The 24,993-nt window shown below is 39.2% G+C and overlaps 1 protein-coding gene across 1 annotated transcript; it reads right to left on the bottom strand.

Annotated features, from left to right (window-relative positions):
• Positions 1-553: 553 nt before the first annotated feature.
• Positions 554-21,974, bottom strand: cradd (CARD and death domain containing adaptor protein). Its single transcript, XM_088923878.1, has 2 exons — positions 21,305-21,974; positions 554-1,644 (listed from the first exon to the last, which is right to left on the bottom strand). Exons 1-2 carry the CDS (start codon positions 21,609-21,611, stop codon positions 1,346-1,348), a joined length of 606 nt encoding a protein of 201 aa, XP_088780004.1. The 5' UTR covers positions 21,612-21,974; the 3' UTR covers positions 554-1,345.
• Positions 21,975-24,993: the final 3,019 nt, after the last annotated feature.

Genomic DNA, 24,993 nt, shown 5'->3' with positions numbered 1-24,993 from the left:
ACACACAACATCAGTACCAAACAACACTTGGTACTCCAAGGACCGTCTTTAATATGTTCATTTAAAATATTTAAAAGAACTAAATGTCAGCAATGTCTCTACACTTATAATTGATACACGTAGTGTTTGGGGCTCAGAATTCCAAGTCTGTGCCACTTATAGTAATTCGATCTGCTTCTTAACTGTACTTAATTCCATCCATTCTTCTGTTAGTTGTTTATGTAGTACAGGGTCGCGGAGCCTATCCAGGCAAACAACGGACACAAGGCAGGGTACACCCTGGATGGGACAGCAGTCAATCGCAGACAGGGACAATCACACACAGGCTGACATCAGGGCCAAATTTCCCTGAAGCCAGTTAACCTACTGTACCAGTATGTCTTTGGACTGTGGGAGAAAACCGGAGCACCCAGAGAAAACCCACACAAACACCCCAGGAATTGAACCCAGGACCTCAGCACTACAAGACAGCAATGCTAACCACTGTGCCATTTTGCTGCCTAAATTCTGCAAGACAAGTTTCCATTAAGAACTTCAAGGTAACCTCATTTAAGTGGGTGTATGACATAGCTTTACTATTCAAGTGAGAAACCTCTTTTGCAAGATTAAAAGGATTTGAGGAAGACAGAGCTCTATGGAAGCCAGTGCAACAAAGGTGCTTCCAAAATAAATGGTTTCTTTGAACAAGGAAAATTAAAGTTTTTCACTAAGAGTACTAAAAACAGTGATGAGACGAACTGCGCACTGCACTTTACAGTTTTTCAGTTGTATGTAGTCTAATTCAGGTCTTGCAGTAGTTGCAAAACCTATTGCATGTATGTAATTATTTAAATTTAAATTCCTGCAGGTGAAGATTTTGTGGAAGTGCAATACATCACAAAATGTACTTTGTGTAAAATGCATTTCACTCAATTTGATAAATTAATGACAGCGAGCGGTCTGTGCAAAACTTAATAATTAAATAGGAATGTGAAAACATTAAATAAATCAGACAGAATTAGAAATATATTTTTAAAAACATGTATATATAAACATATGTTGTAAAAACACACTTGAAACTCACTTTAACCACAAGGTAACTAAGTACATTTCAGTGTAACCTTCTTGTGTACAATGTGCACCACGACTTTAAATGCTGTTTCTCTTTACAACGCTGTCTCTAGTCTGGGATGGCATCAAAATCGATAGTTCTTGAAGAGGCAGATGAAGACAGTTACTCATTTAGAAACATACAAAAGGCCAAATGTCCTGTTTCCAGGAAAGCTGACACTGGAGTGTGTTGTCAACAGCTCTGTTTTTAGACTTAGAATTCCAGCACATTAATCCAATCAGTGATGCTGCTCTTTTACTGGAATATGTCATCTACGACAGAGGTGTCTATTTCCACTGTCAGCAGACTGTTATGAAGGCACCTCACAGTTGCCTGCTTCCCAAACCTTTGCTTCCACAACACAAAAGCTGCTAAGGCCTGGCTCTGCACATTGAGACAGTGGTTGGCTTTGCAGCGGTAAATGTCATTGCTGGACAAACCAAGATCCAGAAGAAGAGTTTCCCATTCTGGTCCCAGCCTTCCGACGAGTTTGTTCAGCTGCTTGTCAGAAGGCACACTGTTCAGCATTTCTTCTGAAATTTGCAGAAGTGGTTCTGTAAGGAAAACACAGAAAATCACTTTGAGAAGAACAACAGCTTTGATTAATGCATGATGCGGATAATAATTAACATATATTCATCCACTTTCTAACCACTTCATCCAGTTCAGGGTCATGGAGGGGGGCAAGCCTATCCCAGCAATCAACAGGTGCAAGGCAGGGGACAGCCCGGACAAGGCACCAGACCATCGCAGGGCAGACACAGACACACACTCACAAAAGGGCCAGTTTTTCTAGAAGCTGGTTAACCTACTTGTATGTCTTTGGACTGCAAGAGAAAACCAGAGCACCAGGAGGAAACTCACACAGACACAGGGAGAACATACAAACTCCACACGGACTGCTCCCCAGGTTCGGAATTGTACCAAGGGCCCCAGCACTGCTAACGACTGTGCCACAGTGTCTCTTGTTAATATATAAACTTATATTAAACACGGTTTCAAAAATATTTCACATACACAATTAATCAAACAAGGTTCTAAACATTTTTGTTCAAATTATTTAGACTTAATTTGACATACTGTAATGTCAAACCACTCCTGTACATTCATTAGTAAAGCAGACACAAGTACTACCCACAGGTAAAAAGACAGAGGGAAGAAAGCTGAACCAGACTCAGGCATTTACGAACAGCTTCTATAGGAGTGAGGTGTGGCACACCTAAAGAACACTTCATTACACCAACAGTCTACAGCAGCGATGAAGAAACACAGCATTAATTTTGCACCACTTAGCCACCTGATAATCCTGCTTTTAGCAGATAGTGGAACTCTATAATTCCCAATCCTTTTCAGTGGTCTCAGCTTCTCTTCTTCCATTTTTTTCCCCCATTTGATTTTCTTAATTATGTTTTCTTTTAAAAAAATTAAAATATTGATATTTACAGGGAATTATTTTAAAGTTTTACACTATTTAGTATATGTCTGAGAACAGTTTATGCAATATTTTATGATTTCACAAATAATTTTTTTAACCTTTATCTTTTCTACGAGTCTTCAGAAGCAACAGTCTGTTTCCTGTTTGCATTTACTGTTTGCACAAAAACGTCTTACAGTATATCGTTTTGCTTACACTCTTCTTTGAGTGTAGAAACAAAAGACAAAAAACTGAGTGCTCCTCCTTCTATAAGCTCTTATTCCATTTTTTTACACCTTAAAGGAACCTAATATTGTCTTCCATTGTTTGGAAACCTTCTATGGAAGTGATTTTACTGTGGTGTAACTGAAATACCACATTCCCGGAGGTCCGCGTCATTCCACACTGTACCAGATTCATCTGGGTGAAACAAGGTGTGAGCTAGAACCTAGATATCTAGGACCTAGCTCTGACTGCGTTTCCAGAACCAGGGTGATCGCATTTCATCATTCATAACTGGACGGGATGTACATGAGTGATTCTGATAGTTCCACAAGCAATAAGTCACCCCCGTCAGCAAGAAAGCAGATTGGGCACAGGTGATGACATGATTTAAACTGTTGAATGTCAAACCTGGTGAAAATCAAGAAAGAAAAAAAAAACAACATGCCCAGCGATTTTCACAAGAAAATTGCCTTTGTACCCATCAGTATACTGGAGGCTGTGCCGAGTCACCTCAGGTGGATTCACTGGCAATGGAGCCAAGTCTTCTTTAGTAAATCAAAGATTCTAAAAACTGCCTTTATTTATGTCATCAAGTAGGGCACAATTAGGGCAATGCACTAATTCTTCTGTACAAAAGACAAATTGAAAGGGAGATCCAAGTGTTCTGGTCTAGTCTAGCTACCTACTGTAGCTGCTATAGAACTCCCTGTGTAGTGAGTGATCAACAGCAACATAACTATTGTGCTGAGCAATTTCAGGGGTCTCATTTGCTGCCCCTTCTGTGGGTTTATCCTGATGTGACAATATTCCAGCTGGATAACACACGTCCCCAGGCTACGGAGTCCTTATCGAATCAGTGGGAGGAGCTGGGACAGCATGTGACATCTGGGGCTCAGAGACCAGTACACAGGCTGTACAACAGGAACAGGACAGGATTCCACAAGACAGCATCTGCAACCTGCTGCGAAGCATGCTTCACAGCGATCCAAGCTTGAACAGCTTCCAACGGCAGTGGCCACACACTCTGCTATCTTTCACTTTCCCCCTGCGGGGCGGTTCAGCTGATGACAGATCGTAATCAGCATCATCACTTCACTCATGTGAAGCCGGTTCAAAACAAATGTCAAGTGTGCCTGCTACAAAAAGGAAGTCATATTCCCGATAACTAAAATATTCCTGGGAATTTGGTGCGGTTATAACTGATAACTGTTGTTCAAATTGTCATATTACAATAACAACATCAAAATAAAAACTTCTGTTATTTTGACGTTTTGACAAATTGACCAATCCCCATATATAATATTCTAATCTCGGCATGCAACAAAATACAGCACGTATTTTCAAGTCACTTCTGTAATTGTGTTGCTTATAGGCTAGTACAAACAAGATCAACAGAAATTCAGCATTTGTTTTTGTACTATACTAGATCAGTGCATCTTCCAAAGGCCTAAATTATGACTAACATCCACAGACCTATGCTGTTGGCACACTTTAGTGCTTTGTGATATGCATGAAAAACTGAAGAACCAGGAAAATGCTTTCTGGTTTGCAGACTGGTAAAATAGAACGTAAGGTCCCAGGGAAATTAAATGTATATCCTACCAGGCGAAAACACACATTTAGGAAACGTCACATTAAGAGGATTCCCAACTTAAATAGACAAAGGAAAAGTGAAACCAACATTTTAAATTTGAGGTGGGTAGCTGCGTCAGCATGCGTAGGCTGCAAAGGAACAAGTAATAGGTTTATTCCATGCTGAAAAAAAGAAGAAAGAGAACACAACGTTTCAGCCATGGAGCCTTCTTCAGGTGTGAGAGAGACAGAGCAGTAGGCAAAGGTAAAGTAGCGGGAGAACAAAGGTTGGGAGGGAGGAGGAGTGAGAGGCAGGAGCAGGGGACAGAAAGAGAGGCCAATCAAGAGGTGTGAAGTCAGAATGGGTGCAGAGAGGTGTGAAATGAAACTTCCAATGAATGGAGAAAATTTAAAAGAACAGTAGTCTGTCGTTAAGGGAAGGGAGAAGGTGTGATCCTAGCTGCAGAATAATTTTAGTTTCGGTGGTCTTTCTGATGTATGAGTTCGGAAAACCGTCTTTGAGAACACAGACGGAGAGATTAGAGTGGTCGTGGCCGTCAGAGGTGAAATGAGAAACAATGGGCTTGGAGAGATCTTTAATCTTTACAGCCCTGACGTGTTCTCTGAAACGGTCTCCGAGTCTCCTTCCCGTTTCTCCAATGTAGATGGCTGGGCATTTACTGCAAGAGATACAGTAAATAGGGTTGCTGGAGGTACAAGATGCTGTCTGGGTGATCCGGAATTGTCCTGAGGGGCCTTGAATGAGTGTGGTGGTGGCTGTGTATTTGCAGGTGATACAGCGAGCTCTGTTGCAAGGGAAAGTGCCTGGTGTGGATGGTTGTTGAGGGCGGTCAAGGGAGCTGTGAACAAGGAGGTTACGCAGATTAGGTGGTCGGCGATATGAGATGATAGGGCGATCAGAAAAGAGGGCCCCAATGGAGGGATCATCCTGTAGGATGGAAAAGTTGTGGTTAATGGTCCTGGGGATTGGAAGTGTGTTAGGGTGGTAAGGAAGCACCAAAGGAATGCGGTTGTTACGGCGGGAGTTCCTGATCGGGTTGATGGTCTGGGGGGTGTTTTTGGCTCGGGCAAGGGCCCTGTCAATCACACTGCTGGGGTATCCTCTGTTGATGAAAAATGAGTACATTTCGAGGGCTTGGTTCTCGAAGTCGATGTCGTCGCTGCATAATCGTCGTAACCTAAGGAACTGTGAAAAAGGAAGAGAGTTTTTAGTATGGTTGGGGTGAAATGAGCTGTACAGGAGGTAGCTGTGTGAATCCGTGGGTTTGTAATAAACTGAAGTGGACAGTCGGGGGTAGTTGATAGACAAGTGGATGTCTAGAAACGGAAGAGTAGTGGAAGATATGTTAATCGTATATTTGAGGGACAGGTGGAAGTTGGTGAAATGGTGCAGGAAGAACTCAAGCTGATCGTTGGAGCATGACATACCTCCTGTACAGCTCATTTCACCCCAACCATACTAAAAACTCTCTTCCTTTTTCACAGTTCCTTAGGTTACGACGATTATGCAGCGACGACATCGACTTCGAGAACCAAGCCCTCGAAATGTACTCATTTTTCATCAACAGAGGATACCCCAGCAGTGTGATTGACAGGGCCCTTGCCCGAGCCAAAAACACCCCCCAGACCATCAACCCGATCAGGAACTCCCGCCGTAACAACCGCATTCCTTTGGTGCTTCCTTACCACCCTAACACACTTCCTATCCCCAGGACCATTAACCACAACTTTTCCATCCTACAGGATGATCCCTCCATTGGGGCCCTCTTTTCTGATCGCCCTATTATCTCATATCGCCGACCACCTAATCTGCGTAACCTCCTTGTTCACAGCTCCCTTGACCGCCCTCAACAACCATCCACACCAGGCACTTTCCCTTGCAACAGAGCTCGCTGTATCACCTGCAAATACACAGCCACCACCACACTCATTCAAGGCCCCTCAGGACAATTCCGGATCACCCAGACAGCATCTTGTACCTCCAGCAACCCTATTTACTGTATCTCTTGCAGTAAATGCCCAGCCATCTACATTGGGGAAACAGGAAGGAGACTCGGAGACCGTTTCAGAGAACACGTCAGGGCTGTAAAGATTAAAGATCTCTCCAAGCCCATTGTTTCTCATTTCACCTCTGACGGCCACGACCACTCTAATCTCTCCGTCTGTGTTCTCAAAGACGGTTTTCCGAACTCATACATCAGAAAGACCACCGAAACTAAAATTATTCTGCAGCTAGGATCACACCTTCTCCCTTCCCTTAACGACAGACTACTGTTCTTTTAAATTTTCTCCATTCATTGGAAGTTTCATTTCACACCTCTCTGCACCCATTCTGACTTCACACCTCTTGATTGGCCTCTCTTTCTGTCCCCTGCTCCTGCCTCTCACTCCTCCTCCCTCCCAACCTTTGTTCTCCCGCTACTTTACCTTTGCCTACTGCCCTATCTCTCTCACACCTGAAGAAGGCTCCACGGCTGAAACGTTGTGTTCTCTTTCTTCTTTTTTTCAGCATGGAATAAACCTATTACTTGTTCCTTTGCATTTTAAATTTGATTTTGCTACAAATGAAGCCTTTAGATTGAATGTAGCTTTAATGTTCCTAAGAGAAGCTTAGGCAAGATTAATTCTTATAAAGAAATACACTAAAGAAATTTAGGTCATCCCCGTTTTTAAAGCATTAATTTTATCAATTGCCAATATGCTCTTAATATTACATCATAGTCCTGAATTGCAACTGAAGATTGTAATATTCAGAAGTCAGTGACTGTCACAGTATTCTGAGAAATGTTATTAGAGACCGAGACAGTAATTGCACTGAAAGTGCACTGTACTGTGAATTAAATAGGGCAGCAGTAAACAATAAAGGTTGTGTGACTGTTTGCATGGAAATACACATTTACTTCTTGTATAAAGCTAAACAAAATTATTATATTCACTGCTTGTTATTCCAATCCTATTTACAATGTAAAAAACAAAACAAGCACAATTATGCAGAGTGTAATTAGCATTTTAATTCAAGAACACTTTTTTAAAGTTTTTTTTAAAACAACCATCACAACCTGTTAAACTCCAGCTTAAAAACACTTCACAGTTTTCTGTTTCCAGCACACATTAAGCTATTAAGTCCATTTGTACTCTAACAACCCATGTACTGTACTACAAAACTTAACATTTTTTCAAACATAGAAACATTTTCATTGGCTATTTCCAAATTACTTCCTGGATACCACTGGACCTTGGCTGTTTAAACACAAGCTACAGATTAAGGACATGTTAATTTTTTGTGTGTTCAAAGCAATACAAGACATCATAAAACAGACAAAGAGCTACATTGTAAATAAAAGGAGTACGGAAGCAACTGAATGCTTTACAATTCTATAAAGGAAAGGATTGAGGTTTCCAAGAAACAGCAAGGGGGGAAAAAATCTTGGTTTTTTTTTCTAGGAATTCTTTTTACTTAAAAAAAAAGTCAAGCTAAGGCCATGTGCATTTTTACTGCATATTCCTAAAAGACTTTTGAAGAAGTAGAAAGAAATTAGCAATAATGAATCTCGTTATATGAAATTACCACACAGAGGTGGCAACTAACAGCTGAATCCCTGCCAATGCCCTCCTGAGTGGTACTACAGTTTTGAACAACAGAGAGTAGTTTATTTTTACTGTGTACTAAATGAAAATCTGAAAGCAACCTAATTTAATTTGCCGAGGTTGTTAATGCTATCATTTTCTGAACAAAAAAAAGAGGTTTTCTGTGGGATAGATTTCCATATTGTTTCATATCCTGAAATGTGGCAAATTAACGTTAACAGAAGTGGTTCATAGGTGGCAAAACAGTTGGAATTACTGCCTCAAAGCACTGGGGCCTTGGAGTTTGTATGTTCTCCCTGGGTCTGTGTGGATTTCCTCAGGGTGCCCTGGTTTCCTCCCACAGCCCAAAGACATACTGGTAGGTTAAAGGGCTTCTGGAAAATTGGCCCTGGTGGGAGTGTGTGTCCTGCGATGGACTAGTATCCCATCCAGGGTGTATTCCACCTTGCACCCAGTGCTTACAGGGACAGGCCTCAGCTGCCAAGCAACCCTGAACTGGATTAAGTGGTTAGAAAACGGATGGATGAATTCAAAGAAAAAGAACAAGATCACGAATGTTAAATATTAATGAATTATAAAAAAAAACAACCTTTTGCAATAGCTTGTTTTTCACTGAATATTGGCCCTGGCGTGAGTGTGTATGTGTCTGCATTTGTCGTCCCTGCGATGGACTAGCGTCACATCCAGGCTGTATCCTGCCTTACACCCACTGCCTGCCAGGATAGCCTCTGGCTCCCCAGCAACTCTGTACTGACTGAAGCAGTTAAAAAAGGGATGGATAAGCAGTTAGGTAGGTCGTTCTGGGGACACTGTGGTCAACCTCGCCCAACCCCATCAGCACCTGGTCAGATGTGCACTGTGGCCTGGGGAATCAATAACTGCCAGCCATATCCTGAACCAGCCGAGACATCAGGGAACCACAATAATTGCATGACATCTTAAGGACTCCACACCACAAGGTATACAGACCCAGAAGATTGCTTAAAACACATGTGGATTTCTGGCAAATGCTGACACAGATATTTAGTTTGAGATGTCAAATGTATTGCAGACTTTGTTATGGTTCGGTTAGCTAAAAGAGCTTGCAAACTACTTTTGTTTTTTATGTGTTAAGTCTCTGAGAGTTACAATTTAACAAGAATGAAAGCACAACATTCTTTACAGAAGAGCAATCTGTTCCTTTGCTTATTGCTCACAAGGGAATAGGCAGACATCCGAAAGGCTTGAGAAAGACTGAATTTCAAAAGAACAGGTTTTGGGACCTTAAAACTTAATTTCACTTGTGTGAAATCTTAAAGATTTTATTTTGAACTGCAACAGATTACCAAACATTTGTTCATTGTAAAGAAGTATAGTGGTCCCTAGAAACATAACACAGCGATGAAAACATTGAAAATTACTGTATCATGAATTACAGACATAGAAAAACATATTGAACACATTGTATTAGACCATGTGACTAGTCAATCCCAGTGCCAAAGCAGGATTCTCGAAAAATCAAAACTCTGTGTTCTACTTTTCCTGGCAAGGTCTATTTAAAGAATGCACTGAACCATATAAAAAGGGTAAATTGGCTGGAAGTATTAATATTACCAAAGTAAAACATTCTATGCATTACATTCACTTTGAAATGCACTTATTGTATAACTCAATTTTAGCCAAAGAAACTCAATACTGCTATGACTATGCTAAGGAAGAAGATGGAAATGATATACAGAACTCAAACTATTTCTTGGAAACAATAAAGATCATGCCACTCGTCTTCCTTGAACCGAGAGGAAAAAAACAGCTTGAACACCTCTGTTGTGGCCTGTACAATTACAGGTAAAAACTGTACAGAGAGCATGCGAGTTATATCCTTGACTGATCCTCTGTGAACAGTATCCCAGTAAGCCCATTTTCCTGGAATCCTCCACACTGACAGATTCTCTGCAGAAATAAGCTACGATACCACAGAACATGATTGCTGTTCTCAGCCATTCAATATAGAAGAGCCTCTGCTGTATTGCATTAAGCATTAAGCTTGTACTGTTCAGCCAGTACAATATAAATCTTCACAACAAACAGGTGCTCTTTCAAAACTCAAAACTTCTGTTATCTTATGTATATTCTAGTAGTTCCTAACCCCTGGGTCTTCTACTTTTTGCCAGTTCTAAGCACTATAAATGTTTTACATTTTCTGTTGTGGATGTACTGTATTGTAAACTACAAATTTGAGTTGAAAACAGTCAAATGGGCCTCCGAGTTTCAGGATGGCACTCATGCAGGTGTGCTCCCTGAAATGTTACAAACTGGACCCGTGTCTGTTCATCAGTTTCTCAATTGGTAAGAGCTGTAAGTCAGAAATCACAACAAGCCGATGAACAAGCTGAGGAAAGTTCTGTCTGCTGAATTTGTTGGGAACAGTATCCCCCTTAGAGTTGGATATTTTTTAACCCTCAGAACCGACTTGAAGAAACAAATTAAATAAAAGTCTAAACAAGCAAGGAAGTCAATTGAGTCATCAGATTGAACTGTTAATTTAGAGCTCAGCTGGACTGACAACCAGCAGACACAGAAAACCACGACCAAGGCTGGGGCAACTGGGTTAATCTTTGCACAATGTCTGTGATTTAAAAAACAAATGTTCTTCAGCATTAAACTAAGGTCAATCAGTACATTGTCAAGCTGATAATGTCAACTGATATGTGTTTTTAGGAAAACGATCAGCATCAGCCCAGATGGGGCAAATATTCGGTTGCTATTAATTATCACCTTTATACCGACACAAATTACGTGAGTAGGTTAGCACTGAAACACTTATACAGTAGTACCCACTCTGAGCAAGTTGCTAATGGATATTGTGAAATGTACATACGTAAATATGTCACCAGCTCAAAAATGATCTCCATAAACAAGGATTTCAAACATTCAGGACACTCCTTTATAAGGGCATGTTGTAGATGTGCTTCTTGTATATTATTAGCTTCTTGGGTCCTACACTAAACACACTTTGGCAAAGTTTATTTCATTTCTCACAACAGCATCAGCTATTTCTGCCCACCCATTGATCACAATCTGATATTTATATACTGATTCTTGGCTTTGAGGCAACATTGACTCTAGAAGAAAATTGATCTAGTGCCTTCTTGTTAAATCAATATAGAAACTATGGGACCTTTGATACTGTTGGAAAATAATGCATTTCAATCACTTCACTTTCACCATCAAGAAACAAGTTCTTCTTTTTGCTTTGTTATCTTTCAATGTAATATTTCCTCTCATGGTTTCTGGAGAGATATCTGATGTCGAATGTACCATGGACAACAGAACATTATACCAAATTATGTGCTCAAATAATGAGGGCCCAATTTGTCCTGGGGTTACCTTCCTCATCTCCAGCATTTTGAAATGTGATTTCTTGCATTATGTCTTGTGTAATTGTCCTCTTCATATGAGAAAAATCTGGCATTAATCATGTTTCATAAGAAATAAACAAATAACCCATTAACCCTGGCTTATGTTTTGGTGCACCAGAACTGCTTTAAGAGGTGCGGAGGATTACCACAACACAAGGTACACGAGTACTGAAGTTTCAAAAATTAATGATAAGGCAAGAAGAGTAAAACTATTCCTTCTCAAACACCCTGGAAAAGTGTCAACTTATCTACTGTAGCTTTTAACCCATCTTTTTAACATCCTCCATCTCCTGGCCCTAACACACAGCTCGTTTTTTCTAAGCCAAGTATTTCATTCCTAGATCTCACATTCCAAAGTTTAGTGTGTATCCTTGCGGCTAACCAGCAGAATACAATTTCACATTCTGTGGACCTTAACCATTATTACTGCAGAACCATTTCCAAAAAATAACAGATGCTCGTTAATCTTCAAGTGGTTAAGCAGAGATCTGCATTAAAGCTAATAAAATTGTTGTTGCTCTCTTTCTTAGCTTGTGATTTAGATTAGGCAATTCAGCAATCAGATTAAGAAATAGCAACACTTTTGCTCCTTCTTCATCTTTAAAATGATTTATATTTCTCAGCCTCATTCGTACATAGCGTAGAAGTATGTTTTCTAAAGAACGGAAAGTTGTTTTTGTCATGGACATAATACCTTCAAACGCAATGCCTTAACCCTTCAACATTAAAGTATTCAACTTGGAGGTTAACAAAGGATAGGCTTGCTTTCCCTTTCATACCAAAGAACAAACTAAAGTGGTAGCAGAAGAAAAGGCCAAACCAGGACACCTTGGGTACCACCTTAAATCAATAACAGGCTCTATATATTATATAAACAGTCTTTTAAAGGCATTGCCTTACACTAGTACTTATTCCTGGACACCAGAGCTATTCCTGGCCTGAAGGGAATGTCAGACTCGGACAGATTAAGGGAATTGAATATTTTTAGCCTGAAACACAAAGGATTACATGGGGACTTGATTCAGGTACTTAAAAGTCCTGAAAGGCACTGATGAACTCAGAAGACTTCACAAAAGTATACTAGTGCTTAGATCACTAAAGTATACTAGTAACCAAATGGTCAAGATGAACAAAATGACATCTTCTCTTCCACAGCCTTTCTTTTGTTCCAAAGCATGGCTGGAAACCATATAACTGGGATTTCTCACCCATTTAACCAAACTAGAGGCCCTTGTTCACATTATAGGATTGACCCCACACTACAGACATTATTTGTTTTATTTCAGACCCTTTCAGTCCAAAACCAAGAGTTAATCACTTCTGTTTACCTCTATACCCGCTGCATGGGCACGGCACATCAGCAGACATCTTCAAGAAGCTGACCCCCACGTCAATCTTTACGAATGGGCAAAGTAGAATTCCTAGGTTATTCAGTCAAACCAAACAAGCAAGATGGGCCAAGGGCTTTCTTGGCATTGGTAATCATTCCTACGTTCTTATAGAAGGAAAACAAAAGCAACAGATCCATAATTTTCCAATTCAAAACTGTTCAAACCTACATTAAGCTGCAGTTCTTCTTTACTCAGATACTACTTCCTGCTTCTCCTTTCAACACCATGAATCCTCCAATTTGTTTTGTACAAAACTTTTAAGCAAAAGGATGTTGCCTTCTACAACAAATTGTCTAAACGTCTGTAATCTTTTACAAAAAACTGGTGCAGCCACTGTGTCCAGGTGAGTTTTTAGAAATTCAGATTACATTTAAATTGGAGGTTTATTGTGCTTATTTGTATTTGATTCAATAACCCTAAAAAGAAGCAAACATCTGGAGCTGATGGCAGTTTTCCTGGTAGCTACTGATAGAAAATGAAATTTCAGACAAAACAAGAGTTTGTACCAATGCCAAATGAGAGGCCAACATCAATATTGCTAGCTCTGCCAATTAACTGAGAGAATTCAGAGAATAAGACCAATATGAGATCATTAATGTTAAATATTGAGGAATTATAAAAAAACTTGTGCAATGGGCTGTTTTTAAAACTTACTTCATAGTAGTTATTTCCAATTGGCAACAATTTTTCATTTTAGAATGTTCAATTGTTAGAAAATTGAATTTACATTATAAATTGACACTTTCTGGAGCTCAGGATTTCAATGGTTTACATTTTAAGGACTTCAATGCAAATGCCTTGAAACGCAGCTTGGCAGTGTCTCACTAAAGCACAGTGTCACCGTTGTCACTTTTTCCAATAAACGCATTAATAGAAATGACTGTTTCAGAAAGATACACATGACGTGAAAAAGCATAACAGGCAGGCTGAGGAGCAAGTTATTCTGACATGTCTACTTCATTAGGCAAAAACCTCTACATTCCACTCCCTTTCAACACCAAAGTATAAAGGAATCTCTTTAAATTAAACTTGTTTTAATATGGAATAAAAGCATGTATAATACAACCCAATACCGCCCCTAGATCAGCCTGAGAAAAAAGGCGAGAACAAACACAAATCCTTCTGACGGTCACTGGAAATAGGATTTACAGCACTCACACTCCGGATACAGACTGCCACAGCTGCTCGACCAGCGATATAAAAGGCACCCTTAAAAAGTAAACCCTTACCCTTGAAAGAGAGAAGAGTGGCACCGTTTTAAAACACTGGGATTTTTCTTTTTAGAAAACACTTTCCTAACATACAGTACAATCCAAAGTATAGCATTGTTTACAGTAGATGTGCACAGTAGTTATGAAATTGATCCACAACCAAAAGGAAACCTCTGTCTGAAGTTAAGGATTAAAGTTATGTGAAAAAGAAATCTCATACACCCAGAGTTTTCCCCGTGCCAGTTTTTCAAACTGCAGGAAAGAAAACAGCTTTTCCTAAAAATAGAATCCAGCACGAAGGGATCTAAATGTAAAAGTTTCCATTCTTGTGATGTTCGTGCCTCACCCCAGCCTCTACTGAAATATATCATGTTTAATATCCCAGGCAGGAAGTCTCCTCCTGCCAAGATTCCTGGAAAGCAGACAGCAATAAAACCACTGGAGTAAAACTAGAGCAACCAACAGTTCACCAATAAAGCAAATACAAACATTCAGCTCTGACTCGGTTTTATAGCTAATTATCGATATTAATCTTATTTAACAAGGTGGCCTGGTTCAATTTTGTTTCTCTGAACTTTGCTCAGCTTTAAAGAAAAAAAAAAGCTATTTCCTTGCAAGCCAGCAGTTATTTTTTTAAATTTCACAGTCTCTTTAACTACAAACTGACACACTTGACTGCTGTACCGAGCAAAGAAGCTGATCTTTATGTAAGTATTGAAAAAGCAAAAAGTAATACTTTCACAGTTTCTTCTGACAGGAAGTCTTCTCAAAGATCAAAAACATAATAAAAATAATGACCACAGGCTGCCATAAATTTTGGCTTGTAGCATGCAATAAAAGCCCTTCAGTAGGAGGAACAGCGTCTGCTTTGCTTAGGTAATGCTGTGGCCCTTCCTAGAAATTCTTATTTTTTAAGAAAATAGAAGCTCCAGAAACATACAGGAGAAAATGAAAACTGTATGTATGAAAAGAAAAAAAAGCTTTTTACTAACCAATTGCCAGTGGCAATAAATTCTGCATATACTGTACATCAACTCGTTCTTTTTCACTTGGGAGTTCCTACCCATTTGCTCTCCAATCCCAGCTGACCACTTTGACATGATTTGTGTTCTCTAAAGGCAGCCTTGGGAGACTGCATAAATCAAATCACTTAAAGCAGCTCTACAGCAAACCTCATCTGTGCAAAATTAAACCTGCCTATTTAATTGTAGCAGGTATTTTCTGTGTGAATTTCAAAATGCCAATAACATCTGAGTGTTCATTCACCAACAGTGTAAACGAAAATATGAAACTGTTGAAGAAGTTAAAAAAAAAACGTCACTTGCAGCCATCTTACATTAAATTCTCTCTACACTCCCGATAATTGCTCACTCCAACCTTTCTCTGGTAAAAAAAAAGCCCTTTTCGAGCTTTTCACATTTTGTGTGTCAGCAGAATGCTCTCCCCCTTAAAAGTCTCTGTGGTTGCACCATAAATGCTGTCTTTAGCTACAGCTTTTATCTCTAAAAAATGATCCTTTTCTGCACTTCTGACATGACTGGCCGAAAGTTATTATCCTCAGTCTAGTTACACCCTTTAAAATGTGTCAGATATCCAGTTATTTATGAACTTAAGAACCGTCATAAGCAAAAAAAGACCACTCTACCCATCTAGCCCATTTGGTTGTTAGTAGGTAATTAATCAAAAGATCTCCTCCAGCCAGATTTTGAAAGAAACCTGGGTAGAGTTAATTTAGATACAACTTACGTACAGTACACTTTCTTTAATCTGGCATTTGAAGGCTCACTTTCAAAGGAGAACGATAAATTAATATGATATAAATGCTGTTGATCACACAGAAAGGCAAACAATGACTTTTTGTTCTGTCAAACTGTCTGCACAGGATGCATAAAATAAGTCCACTATTTTCTTTGCAAAGCCAATAATTTTCTTTGCAACTGTCACTGGCAAAGACTCTTCTGTCCGGTTAACCATTGTTTTCAATGCTTTTTCAAGTCTTAGATCTGTGTAGCTTTCTCAAAGGTCCAGTTCATTTACTGCCTACAGTAAGTCCACACAGAAAAACGAAACATTTTAGTTTCTAAATCTAAATAAATTCTAAATATCGTGTTTATTATTTGTCAAAAACTATTTTTAATCTTTCTGACCATGTCTCCTTGGCTCTTATTCTAGAAACAAAGTGTCCCTTCTGCAATAAAGAAAATGAAAAATTGCTTTTCCATTCTGTATAGTCAGTTACAAATTTGGAAATAATAAGAAAAATATTTCACCTTAATAAACTAGAAAAAAGATCTCCATGCTTAATGTTAGTTACACAGCAACACCAAAACTCCAGAACCACAGTTATGACACAGGCTCGTTAATAGGAGTATCCGAGATTACTGTACAAAATCCTCATGGAAGGAGACCTGTTTCTGAGGGATCATCTCGGGACACAAGGCTTGTCCAAGAGAGCACAACTAAACTGCTCTGGTTAAAGATCTCCCTGCAGGTCGTATGGGGTGCTTCTGGAGCTTTTGAGCTGCAGTGTAAAATATGGAGGTAGATTAGAACCAATTTACAGGTCCTGGGAAGGCAGCTGCCAAAAAAAAACACTGGGTTTTGATTATCAAAGAACAGGAATAAATTAAATCAATAGGGTAAGATTTTTTTCCCAGCAAATTCTCCCAAAAAAGAAAAAAACAATTAAAGAAATTCCTCGTACCAGACTGCCACCTCCAAAATAGTATAAATCCATCCATTTTCTAACCACTATATACAGTGCAGGGTCACAGGGAGCTAAAGCCTATCCTGGCAAGCAACGAGCACTAGGAAGGATACACTTTGGATGGGAACCCAGTCCATCACAGGCCAGGCAGACACAGACTCGCACATACTTACACCAGGGCCAGTCTTCCCAGAAGCCAATTAGCCTACTGGTACAGTATGTCGTTAGACTGTGGGAGGAAACCCATGCAGACATGGAGAGAACACAGACACTTCAAGTAAAAGCACCCCAGGAATTTAACCCAAGGCCCCAGCGCTGTAAGGCAGCAGTGCTAACCAAACTGGAAATTTACAGGTTCAAATTTATAACAGGGTATCACTGACCACTGATGGAAGCAACTAGACGGACTGTACTAGCATTAACGTCATTAAAAAATAGTATGCTGGGAACTTTAAATGACATGAAAACAACTAAAAAATCCGACGAACGTACCCTTGTATGTGTACTGTGAACTAAAGCAGAGTTGTAGAAAATGTCTAAGAATAGCTAGATTTAGTGCTGAACAATACTAATGTTTGAAATTAAAAAATCTGATCTTTAAATATGTTTTGTAGAGGATAAAGCAGAATTTATTAGCACAAATGAGTCACTTGGAAACAGACTTCCCAGAATTTTTTTTTCATTTATCCGCCTGCATGGAATAAGTCAATAAAAAGCTCTGCACTTTAGTGGTGGAAAACAGTCGACAACTGGCTTTAATTACTGGGTATTTTTCCTAGAAAGGCGGATACAGTTCATGCATCTGACCTTGATAGCAGTGCTCCAAATTAAAAAGAGCTTGCATGGAACAAGGAAGTAGGATTGTGCTGAGATTATGCCTTAAAAAGTCTAAATTTAACTTGTTAATCAGCAAAAAACAAACAATATCTAGGCACATTAATGTCCATCATTCTTACAGGTACAGTGTGATCTGATATGAGGGGCTTTGTTAGAGGTGGTTGGTAATTGAGGTGCAATGTGACAGCAATTTGTTACAATCAGGTTTATGATACTGTAGAAGTCTTCCATTCCAAGAGCAAAACAGAATTTCGTACAACTGCAAATGCATGAAAAGTACTAAATAAGACAGGGGCTCAAAGTACAATGCATTAGTATTCCAAGTGTCTACAATGTGCATCACATTTGTTGTATAAGAGAAGAAAACATTTCTACTTTGAAACTAATTTTGGCAATGTGGCCTGCAGCTCTGAACAGCCTAATGGATTCAGAAAAAAAGGCAGTAAACCCAGATGAGCACTAAAGGTGAACTGATGCAGATATGAAACTGGTAATACAAGCCTCTTACTAAATGTACTGTATGCACATTAAAAGAACTGTGTAGCTGCACATTCTGCTTGTCTTTCAATTAAACATGTTCAGTTTAAATAGCTACAGTACCTCAGCTGGAGCCGTGGTAGCTCAGACGGCAAGGGTGTCTAACTCCTGACCATAAGGTCCCAGGTTCAATCCCAGGGAGGGGCAAGCGATGGAGATTGCTCTAATTCCTTCCAGCCAGCACCCAGGTTCACTCAGCCTGCTTTCCAAATGAGTAGTGGGGGTTAATCCTTCTGGGGTTAACAGGCCGGCCGGACTGTGATGCTGACCACATCACCTCCATCTCCAGTGTCGGATGGTTGAGAAAAATGGTGACCCCTGCCCCCCATTATGGCCTGAAAAAGGAACCTAACCTACCTACAGTATCTCAGCTTATTTTTTCATATATCCCATCATAAATGTATACTTGGAAAATAATAGTGAATTTCAGATAGACTACACCTCAGTATATTCCAACATTCTCCATATTATTTCCATCTAGCTGTAGGCTTATATGTGCTCTTTGAAACAAAACAGCATATTGTGATACATGGATCCTATTCCATTGAATAAAAATACAGAATTAGCCATCAAAAACATAAAAATATAAGAAAGGTTACAATTGCCATTTGGACTATTTAACGTGTTTGGCAGTTACTAGTTGGTAGTTAATTGATCCAAGGATCAGCTTTAAAACAAGTATGGGTAGCTTGTTCCTGACTTCCATAACCTAGTAAACAGGTCATTTCAAAAATCAATCCGGGTCAAAAGAAAGAACATTTTCACAATAAAGCGTATCTTTGAAATAACTACTGGTTTGGCAACTGGGACAAAAATGAGGGTTCACATTACAGGCCATATCTAATAAACTTATTTTTTTACATTTATTTAAAAATTTATAACATTCTCTGAAACTACTAAGTCTTGGTAAGGCACCATTCTGCTCACGTCGATTGTCAGAAAGGTAATGGTACCAAAAGTTCTTCAGAACAAGCAGCCTGGGTGTAAACAAAGAAAACAAATTACAAACAATTTGCAGTAGAATATCATAGTAGTTCCTAAATCTCTGCAGAAGTGACCCCTGCACTGTCTCTCCCTCAGACCAGGAACTGCGAGAGAGAGAATGAATGAGCCACATGGACACTGATACACCCACCTGCAGAGTCACCTGTCAGCCCCTGTGTTGACAGTACAATCCTACAGCGTCTGACAGGAGAGTCACACTAATTCTATCAAGTAGAGTAGTAGTGATCTGTGGACTGTGGTGCATCTCCACATTTAGTCAGGGGCAAGACCCAAGAATCCCTGTTTGCCGGAAATGCGAGAAAGCACTTCCAGAATTCACCCAACCCTAAACCTGGCAGTGCCCTGCTCATCATGTACTGCTGCTTAGGGAATAGTGACACGAACTACATTCAGGCGAGAAATTTTGGCATCATGGTGTTCAACCAGGCATAGTGCGTTTTTTTTTAAAAATACACTCAATGATAACGACGCCTACATTTAAGTATAATCACAAAATCTCACATGCAAAAAATGCGAGATCATTAAGATGGAATATCTTCCGTCTCTAAAAACGGACCGAAAACATGAACCGGAAAAGAATAGTCGAACTAAAAAAAGTTATTTTTAAAGATAGTACACTACTTTGGAAGTGTAATAAAGTATACATTTCTCTGCTTCGTGGACATGCATGTCATGAAGGGATCCAAATTTAAGCCAAAGCACCCACTTATTCAATCTTCTTTTAGGAGGTCGTTCTCTGAGCCCCCATTAATTTACTTGTTAATTGTTTTAATACCATTTGTTATTTATAGAAGTATTCCCTTTATAAAAAGGATGTTACAGGGGTCAGGGGTAAGCGATATCATGCTGCCAACACCTGGTCAATGTATACTGCAGTTCTTCGTTTAACAAGGACAGCACTCAAGGGATTGTGACTGCTCTACTTTTTTCTTCCAGAACTCTGACCTAATTTATGAAAAACTCTGTGCGCACAAGACCCTGAATCCTTTCGGTCACACCACCCCAAGCTCCACTTCCTCCCTTAAAACGTAATGGCTGTTGCCAGCGGTAGTGGGAGCCAGCTGTTTACGTTTTTCACAGTCCTTTTCGATCACTGGGACAGTGCCATTTAGGTTATGGCCAAACAAACAAAACCACTGCTGAAGAGCAGCCCGTTCCATGGTTGGCACCGAAACTTGTTTACTGGAAATGGCATGAATCACCACTGACAGGACACAAACAAAAGCGTTCCCCTGTCGAGGAACTATCAAGGACACCACCACTCTAAATCACTGTTCCAATTTAACAACAAAATATATTAATGATACATCTACACACAGCTCTACTAAAAGCAGTCAGACGTTAGATAAAACAGCAAAAAATGGTTATGCCCCTTGTTAAACTTTATAAGTTCCTGAGTAAATTCAACATGATCAGAAAGTCAATAGCCTACTGTGTAACGAGTCTTGTATAATTAGGAAATATATATGTACTTAAATTAAAACCTGTCAATTTTGTAAACTACACGCATAAAAGGGGTATTTAAAAATAGTACACAAGGAATTTAAGTTCCCCAGTGTTCACTAAAAATTGGGTTCATTTAATTAAGATATTGGGTTATTGTATAAAGACAATGACCAATACATCTTGTTGTAGTAATTGCGGTAACCATAACCTTGACCTTTGGATTTTTAAAATGTCTAAGAATACCTTAGTATCAACCGAGTTCAGTTAAATCCGCAATTTTGTTAAGACATCCCTACAGAAGGAACCGAGTTGCATCGCCAAAACCTCCCGCACGACAATGTGCAAAAGTGCAGATCATCTCAGCGAGAGAATCGACGGATGTTCAGTTCCTTCATTTAAAAGGAATGTGGTTTTGTACCAGGAACGAAAGCAAAGAGGGAAAAAAGGACATTTAAAATGATAAAACAAATTAAAGACAAAATATAAATATGAAAACAAAAATGAAACAATCATATCGAAGAAAACTGGTTTTGACAACTTTGAAATATATTTGGTATACATCGGCGATGCTTTCTTTATGGCCTTGGAACGTATTCATTTCAACTGACCTCTGAACGGATTAACGGAATCTTTTCTGCAACGTTGATTAAATAAAGGGTAATGATTTAAGAAGGTGGTGATGTAAGACAGCTACAAAAGTTGCACCGTTGGACTACTGCTCTGCAACGAAACACATCCGCCCACTATTGATCGAGCATTTTGCTTTTGCTTGTACGTCGGTATGTTTACCACACATACTGTATAACTAACAAGACTTCACATACGTGTTAATGTGGAGTTTATATCATGGCACCAGTCTTACCTGTTGAATTTACTTCACTAGTCGCATTCTCTAAATCCTGAAGCAATTTCTCTCTCACCCACGGAAACTCTTCCTTCAGAGACTCCAGAAATGTTTCAAACGCCCTTGGTCCTCTGGTGGGGAGAATCTCCAGCAATGCGAGTGTTTTCTGCTTGTTTGTTACCCGGGATCTTATTTCCTCCACATGGCTTTCTGTTAAAATATTTTCTTGATACAAGTACTGAACTATGGTGGTGTCAATTAATACGAGCTGATTGGAAAGCTCCAATCTGTGCTCTCGAAGAAATTGTTTATGCGTGCGATCCATTCAAGGCGATTATCCGAAAACAAATCACTATTTCTGGAGTATATTGATGTTTTTAGGCGGCGCTAATTTTCTGTCTACCGCCGTGTTCAAATAAAAACTGGAAGTTTATTTTTTAGTTATCAGTAAGCGCCTACAGTGCCAGTTTCTTCCAAGCACGCCAACTACAGTAGTTGATTACATCCTCAAAACAAACTTCCAGGTAAAAAAAGCACAAACGGTATATTTTTATTATGAATTATGAAAAACAGGTGACGATATTAAATTCTGAGGTCGCCTAATTATCCTTAGATAATGAATTACAGTACGTTCTCCTTACACCTCAATACTCACTTAACTTTTGTATACAAAAACCCTTCCTAGCGTAACAGTTAAATTCCTCCCTACTGAAACTTACACTGATCGGTGAGATTTCTGTACTCATTTTTAAAAAATATTTGCAAACATGTTTAAGTAGAGACCACTTATTAAGCCACAAAGAGCTATACAGTATATTACATTTTTAAAACTAATTTTAAAATAAGGGCAACCTGTTGTACACTTTTTCGAATGTATTTGTTTAGCTTTTGAGTAAGCATTATTATGACCCTCGGTGATATACAGTAGCTTCTCTACACTTAGGAAATTTCGAGCTGTTCTGATTTTTCAAACTGCATTTTCGTGTGCAAATAGTATCAGATCATAATGTGTGATTGATATAACATGAGTAGAAAATATGCATCATTTGCAGGTTACAGTAGCAAGCTAATTGTACCATCTTTAAAAATGCCCAGTGTATTCTTTCTTGTTCAACTGCGTGGGTTAATTACTTTGTGTACTTGTTCTTACAAGTCTTTGTTTTTAAAAATATTTCGTGCATTGCTGCTTTAAAGGAAGTTTGGGTTTTGTTCTGCGGCAGCTTTGAGCTTTTACAGAGTTTGAGAGATCAGGCGGGAAACACATGACGAGGTCTCTGATGGGACCACAATCACTGCTATAAATTTCCACTCTTTAATTGTATTACCGAAGCCAGTTTATATATACAGTAGGCTTCTGAGTAGCTCGGTGACGGGACGAGAAGCTGGTGGGAGTGTATCAGAGTGGGCTCAATATAATGGATATTAGGCACAACTGTATCCAGTTGTATAATAATAATTAATTGCTTACACTTATATACTGTAGCACTTTTCTGGACACTCCACTCAAAGCGCTTTACAGGTAATGGGGACTCCCCTCCACCACCACCAATGTGCAGCATCCACCTGGATGATGCAACAGCAGCCATAGTGCGCCAGAACACTCAACACCCATCAGCTATCAGTGGGGAGGAGAGCAGAGTAATGTAGCCAGTTCATAGAGGGGGATTATTAGGAGGCCATGATTGGTAAGGGCCAATGGGAAATTTGGCCAGGACGCCAGGGTTACACCCCTACTCTTTTCGAGAAACACCCTGGGATTTTTAATGACCACAGAGAGTCAGGACCTCGGTTTTACATCTCATCCGAAGGACGGCACTTGTTTTACAGTATTGTGTCCCCATCACTATACTGGGGCATTAGGACCCACATGGACGGCCCCACTAACACCTCTTCCAGCAGCAACCTGAGTTTTTCCCAGGAGGTCTCCATCCAGGTACTGACCAGGCTCACCTGCTTAGCTTCAGTGGGTTGCCAGTTATGAGTTGCAGGGTGATATGGCTGCTGGCGTGGCTTTAATGTTTCTGTATCACCTTTTGTATTTTTCCTTTTTGATTTTGTCTGATAAAATAGTCTACGCATTGATGCATCTCTTCACCCCAGAAACTACATTATCTTGTATGTCTGTAAATGTAAAAAAGCTAATGTCACATTTAATCATGTCTCACTTTTATCTTACCTGTGGGAAAGACAGATATCAAAGGCATATGAGATACATTGTTGAGTAACCTGGTGGGAGGGTACAGTATGTAATATGATCTGGCTTAGTAGATTTGCCAACCTTTAAAGAACTTGTTAGAGATCTGGATTTGCAAGTTAGAAACTTGAGAGTTGTTTTCCTGAAAGGCCTCCGGTGATTTATTGAAGTCTTACAGTGGAAAACAGTCATTCTGACATTTTGGTAAAGAATGCTTTAATTCCCTCTGTGCCTTGAAGTCAGATTTGGTAGTTTTAGAAAAGTAGCCTGAAAAAATCCCATTACAGGGAAACATTTACTAATTCAGGGGGAAATAAAAGCATCTTGGTGAATCTGACAAGTATAACAATCATTTTACACAAGCACCTAGAAATACAGACCAATCAAGCCATTTCCATGCAATGTGTCAACAACCTAAACCATAATTTTTTAATAGGTTTTTGTTAAAAAACATAAAGCACTGTACAATAATTCATGTATCAACCTTGCAAAATAGTACAAAATTACAGTAAATAGATCCAATAAAATTATATCTTAAAAGATAAAATAGAAATTAGGTATTTAAGTTAGATTTAAAACAGTTCATAGCTGCAGACTCTGTAATGGATCTGGGCAATAAGTTTCACAATTATGGTAGTGCACGTGTGAAGGCTCTCTCACACATTGTTTACTGGTCTTACGTAAAAAAGACACCTGAATTAGAAGATCTCAGATTAAGAACTGAAATATTCTCATGCAACATATACAGTACTTTAAATAACCTGGAGTTAGACTGCTAAGTGTCATATGCATAATATGGATAACCTTGAAATCCATTCTAAATTTCAAAGGAAGTGAACAGCTGTGTAGCTCAGGCAGAGTAGTTTTATTTAGCACTTAAACCAGTGAGCTCTGGATGTACTAAAACCTATTTAGTATCTTAGTTAATACTCCTGTAAGAATCACTATACCGTTTTTTCATCTTGATGGAATAAGGTTTTGTAAAATTCCAGTTTCAGATAGCAAAGACATTAACCAGGCAATGTATGCAAACTGAGTTTTTCTTGAGATGTTTATAACATGAGCTTCAAATGACAACATAGGGTCATAAATAAAACAAAAGTTTCAAAGTTCAATGAAGGATTTAATTTAACTGTGGTTGTTTTTGTTCTTGGGAGTCAATAATAATAATTATTATTATTCCTTAATAATAATTGCTTACACTTATATAGAGCTTTTCTGGATACTCCACTCAAATACTGTAGCTTTACTCCCCTCTAACACCACCAGTGTGCAGCCCCCACCTGGATGATGCGATGGCAGCCATAGTGTGCCAGTACACTCACCACACACCAGCTATTAGTGGGGAGGAGAACAGAGTGATGAGGCAAATGCATAGATGGGGATTATAAGGAGACCATGATTGGTAAATAAACATGACCTATAAACATAAATACAAAATTATAAACATAACAATAAACATAATGTATTGTTAGAAATGTCCAAATCACTGTTTAGTTTAAGAAAGTTGTAT

The sequence above is a fragment of the Atractosteus spatula genome, chromosome 8 (genome assembly GCF_055471065.1).
Source record: "Atractosteus spatula isolate fAtrSpa1 chromosome 8, fAtrSpa1.hap1, whole genome shotgun sequence".
In the NCBI taxonomy this organism is placed as follows: Eukaryota; Metazoa; Chordata; class Actinopteri; order Semionotiformes; family Lepisosteidae; genus Atractosteus; species Atractosteus spatula.
The sequence above is the reverse complement of the archived record's forward strand: the minus strand, read 5'-3'. Positions and strand labels throughout refer to the sequence as shown.

Bases quoted from the DNA above. Each gene is read 5' to 3' on its own strand.
- cradd (XM_088923878.1), bottom strand. From the start codon at position 21,611: ATGGATCGCACGCATAAACAATTTCTTCGAGAGCACAGATTGGAGCTT. The intron at 1,645-21,304 runs GTAAGACTGGTG...TTTTCCTTACAG, and splicing joins TAGTGAAGTAAATTCAACAG to AACCACTTCTGCAAATTTCA.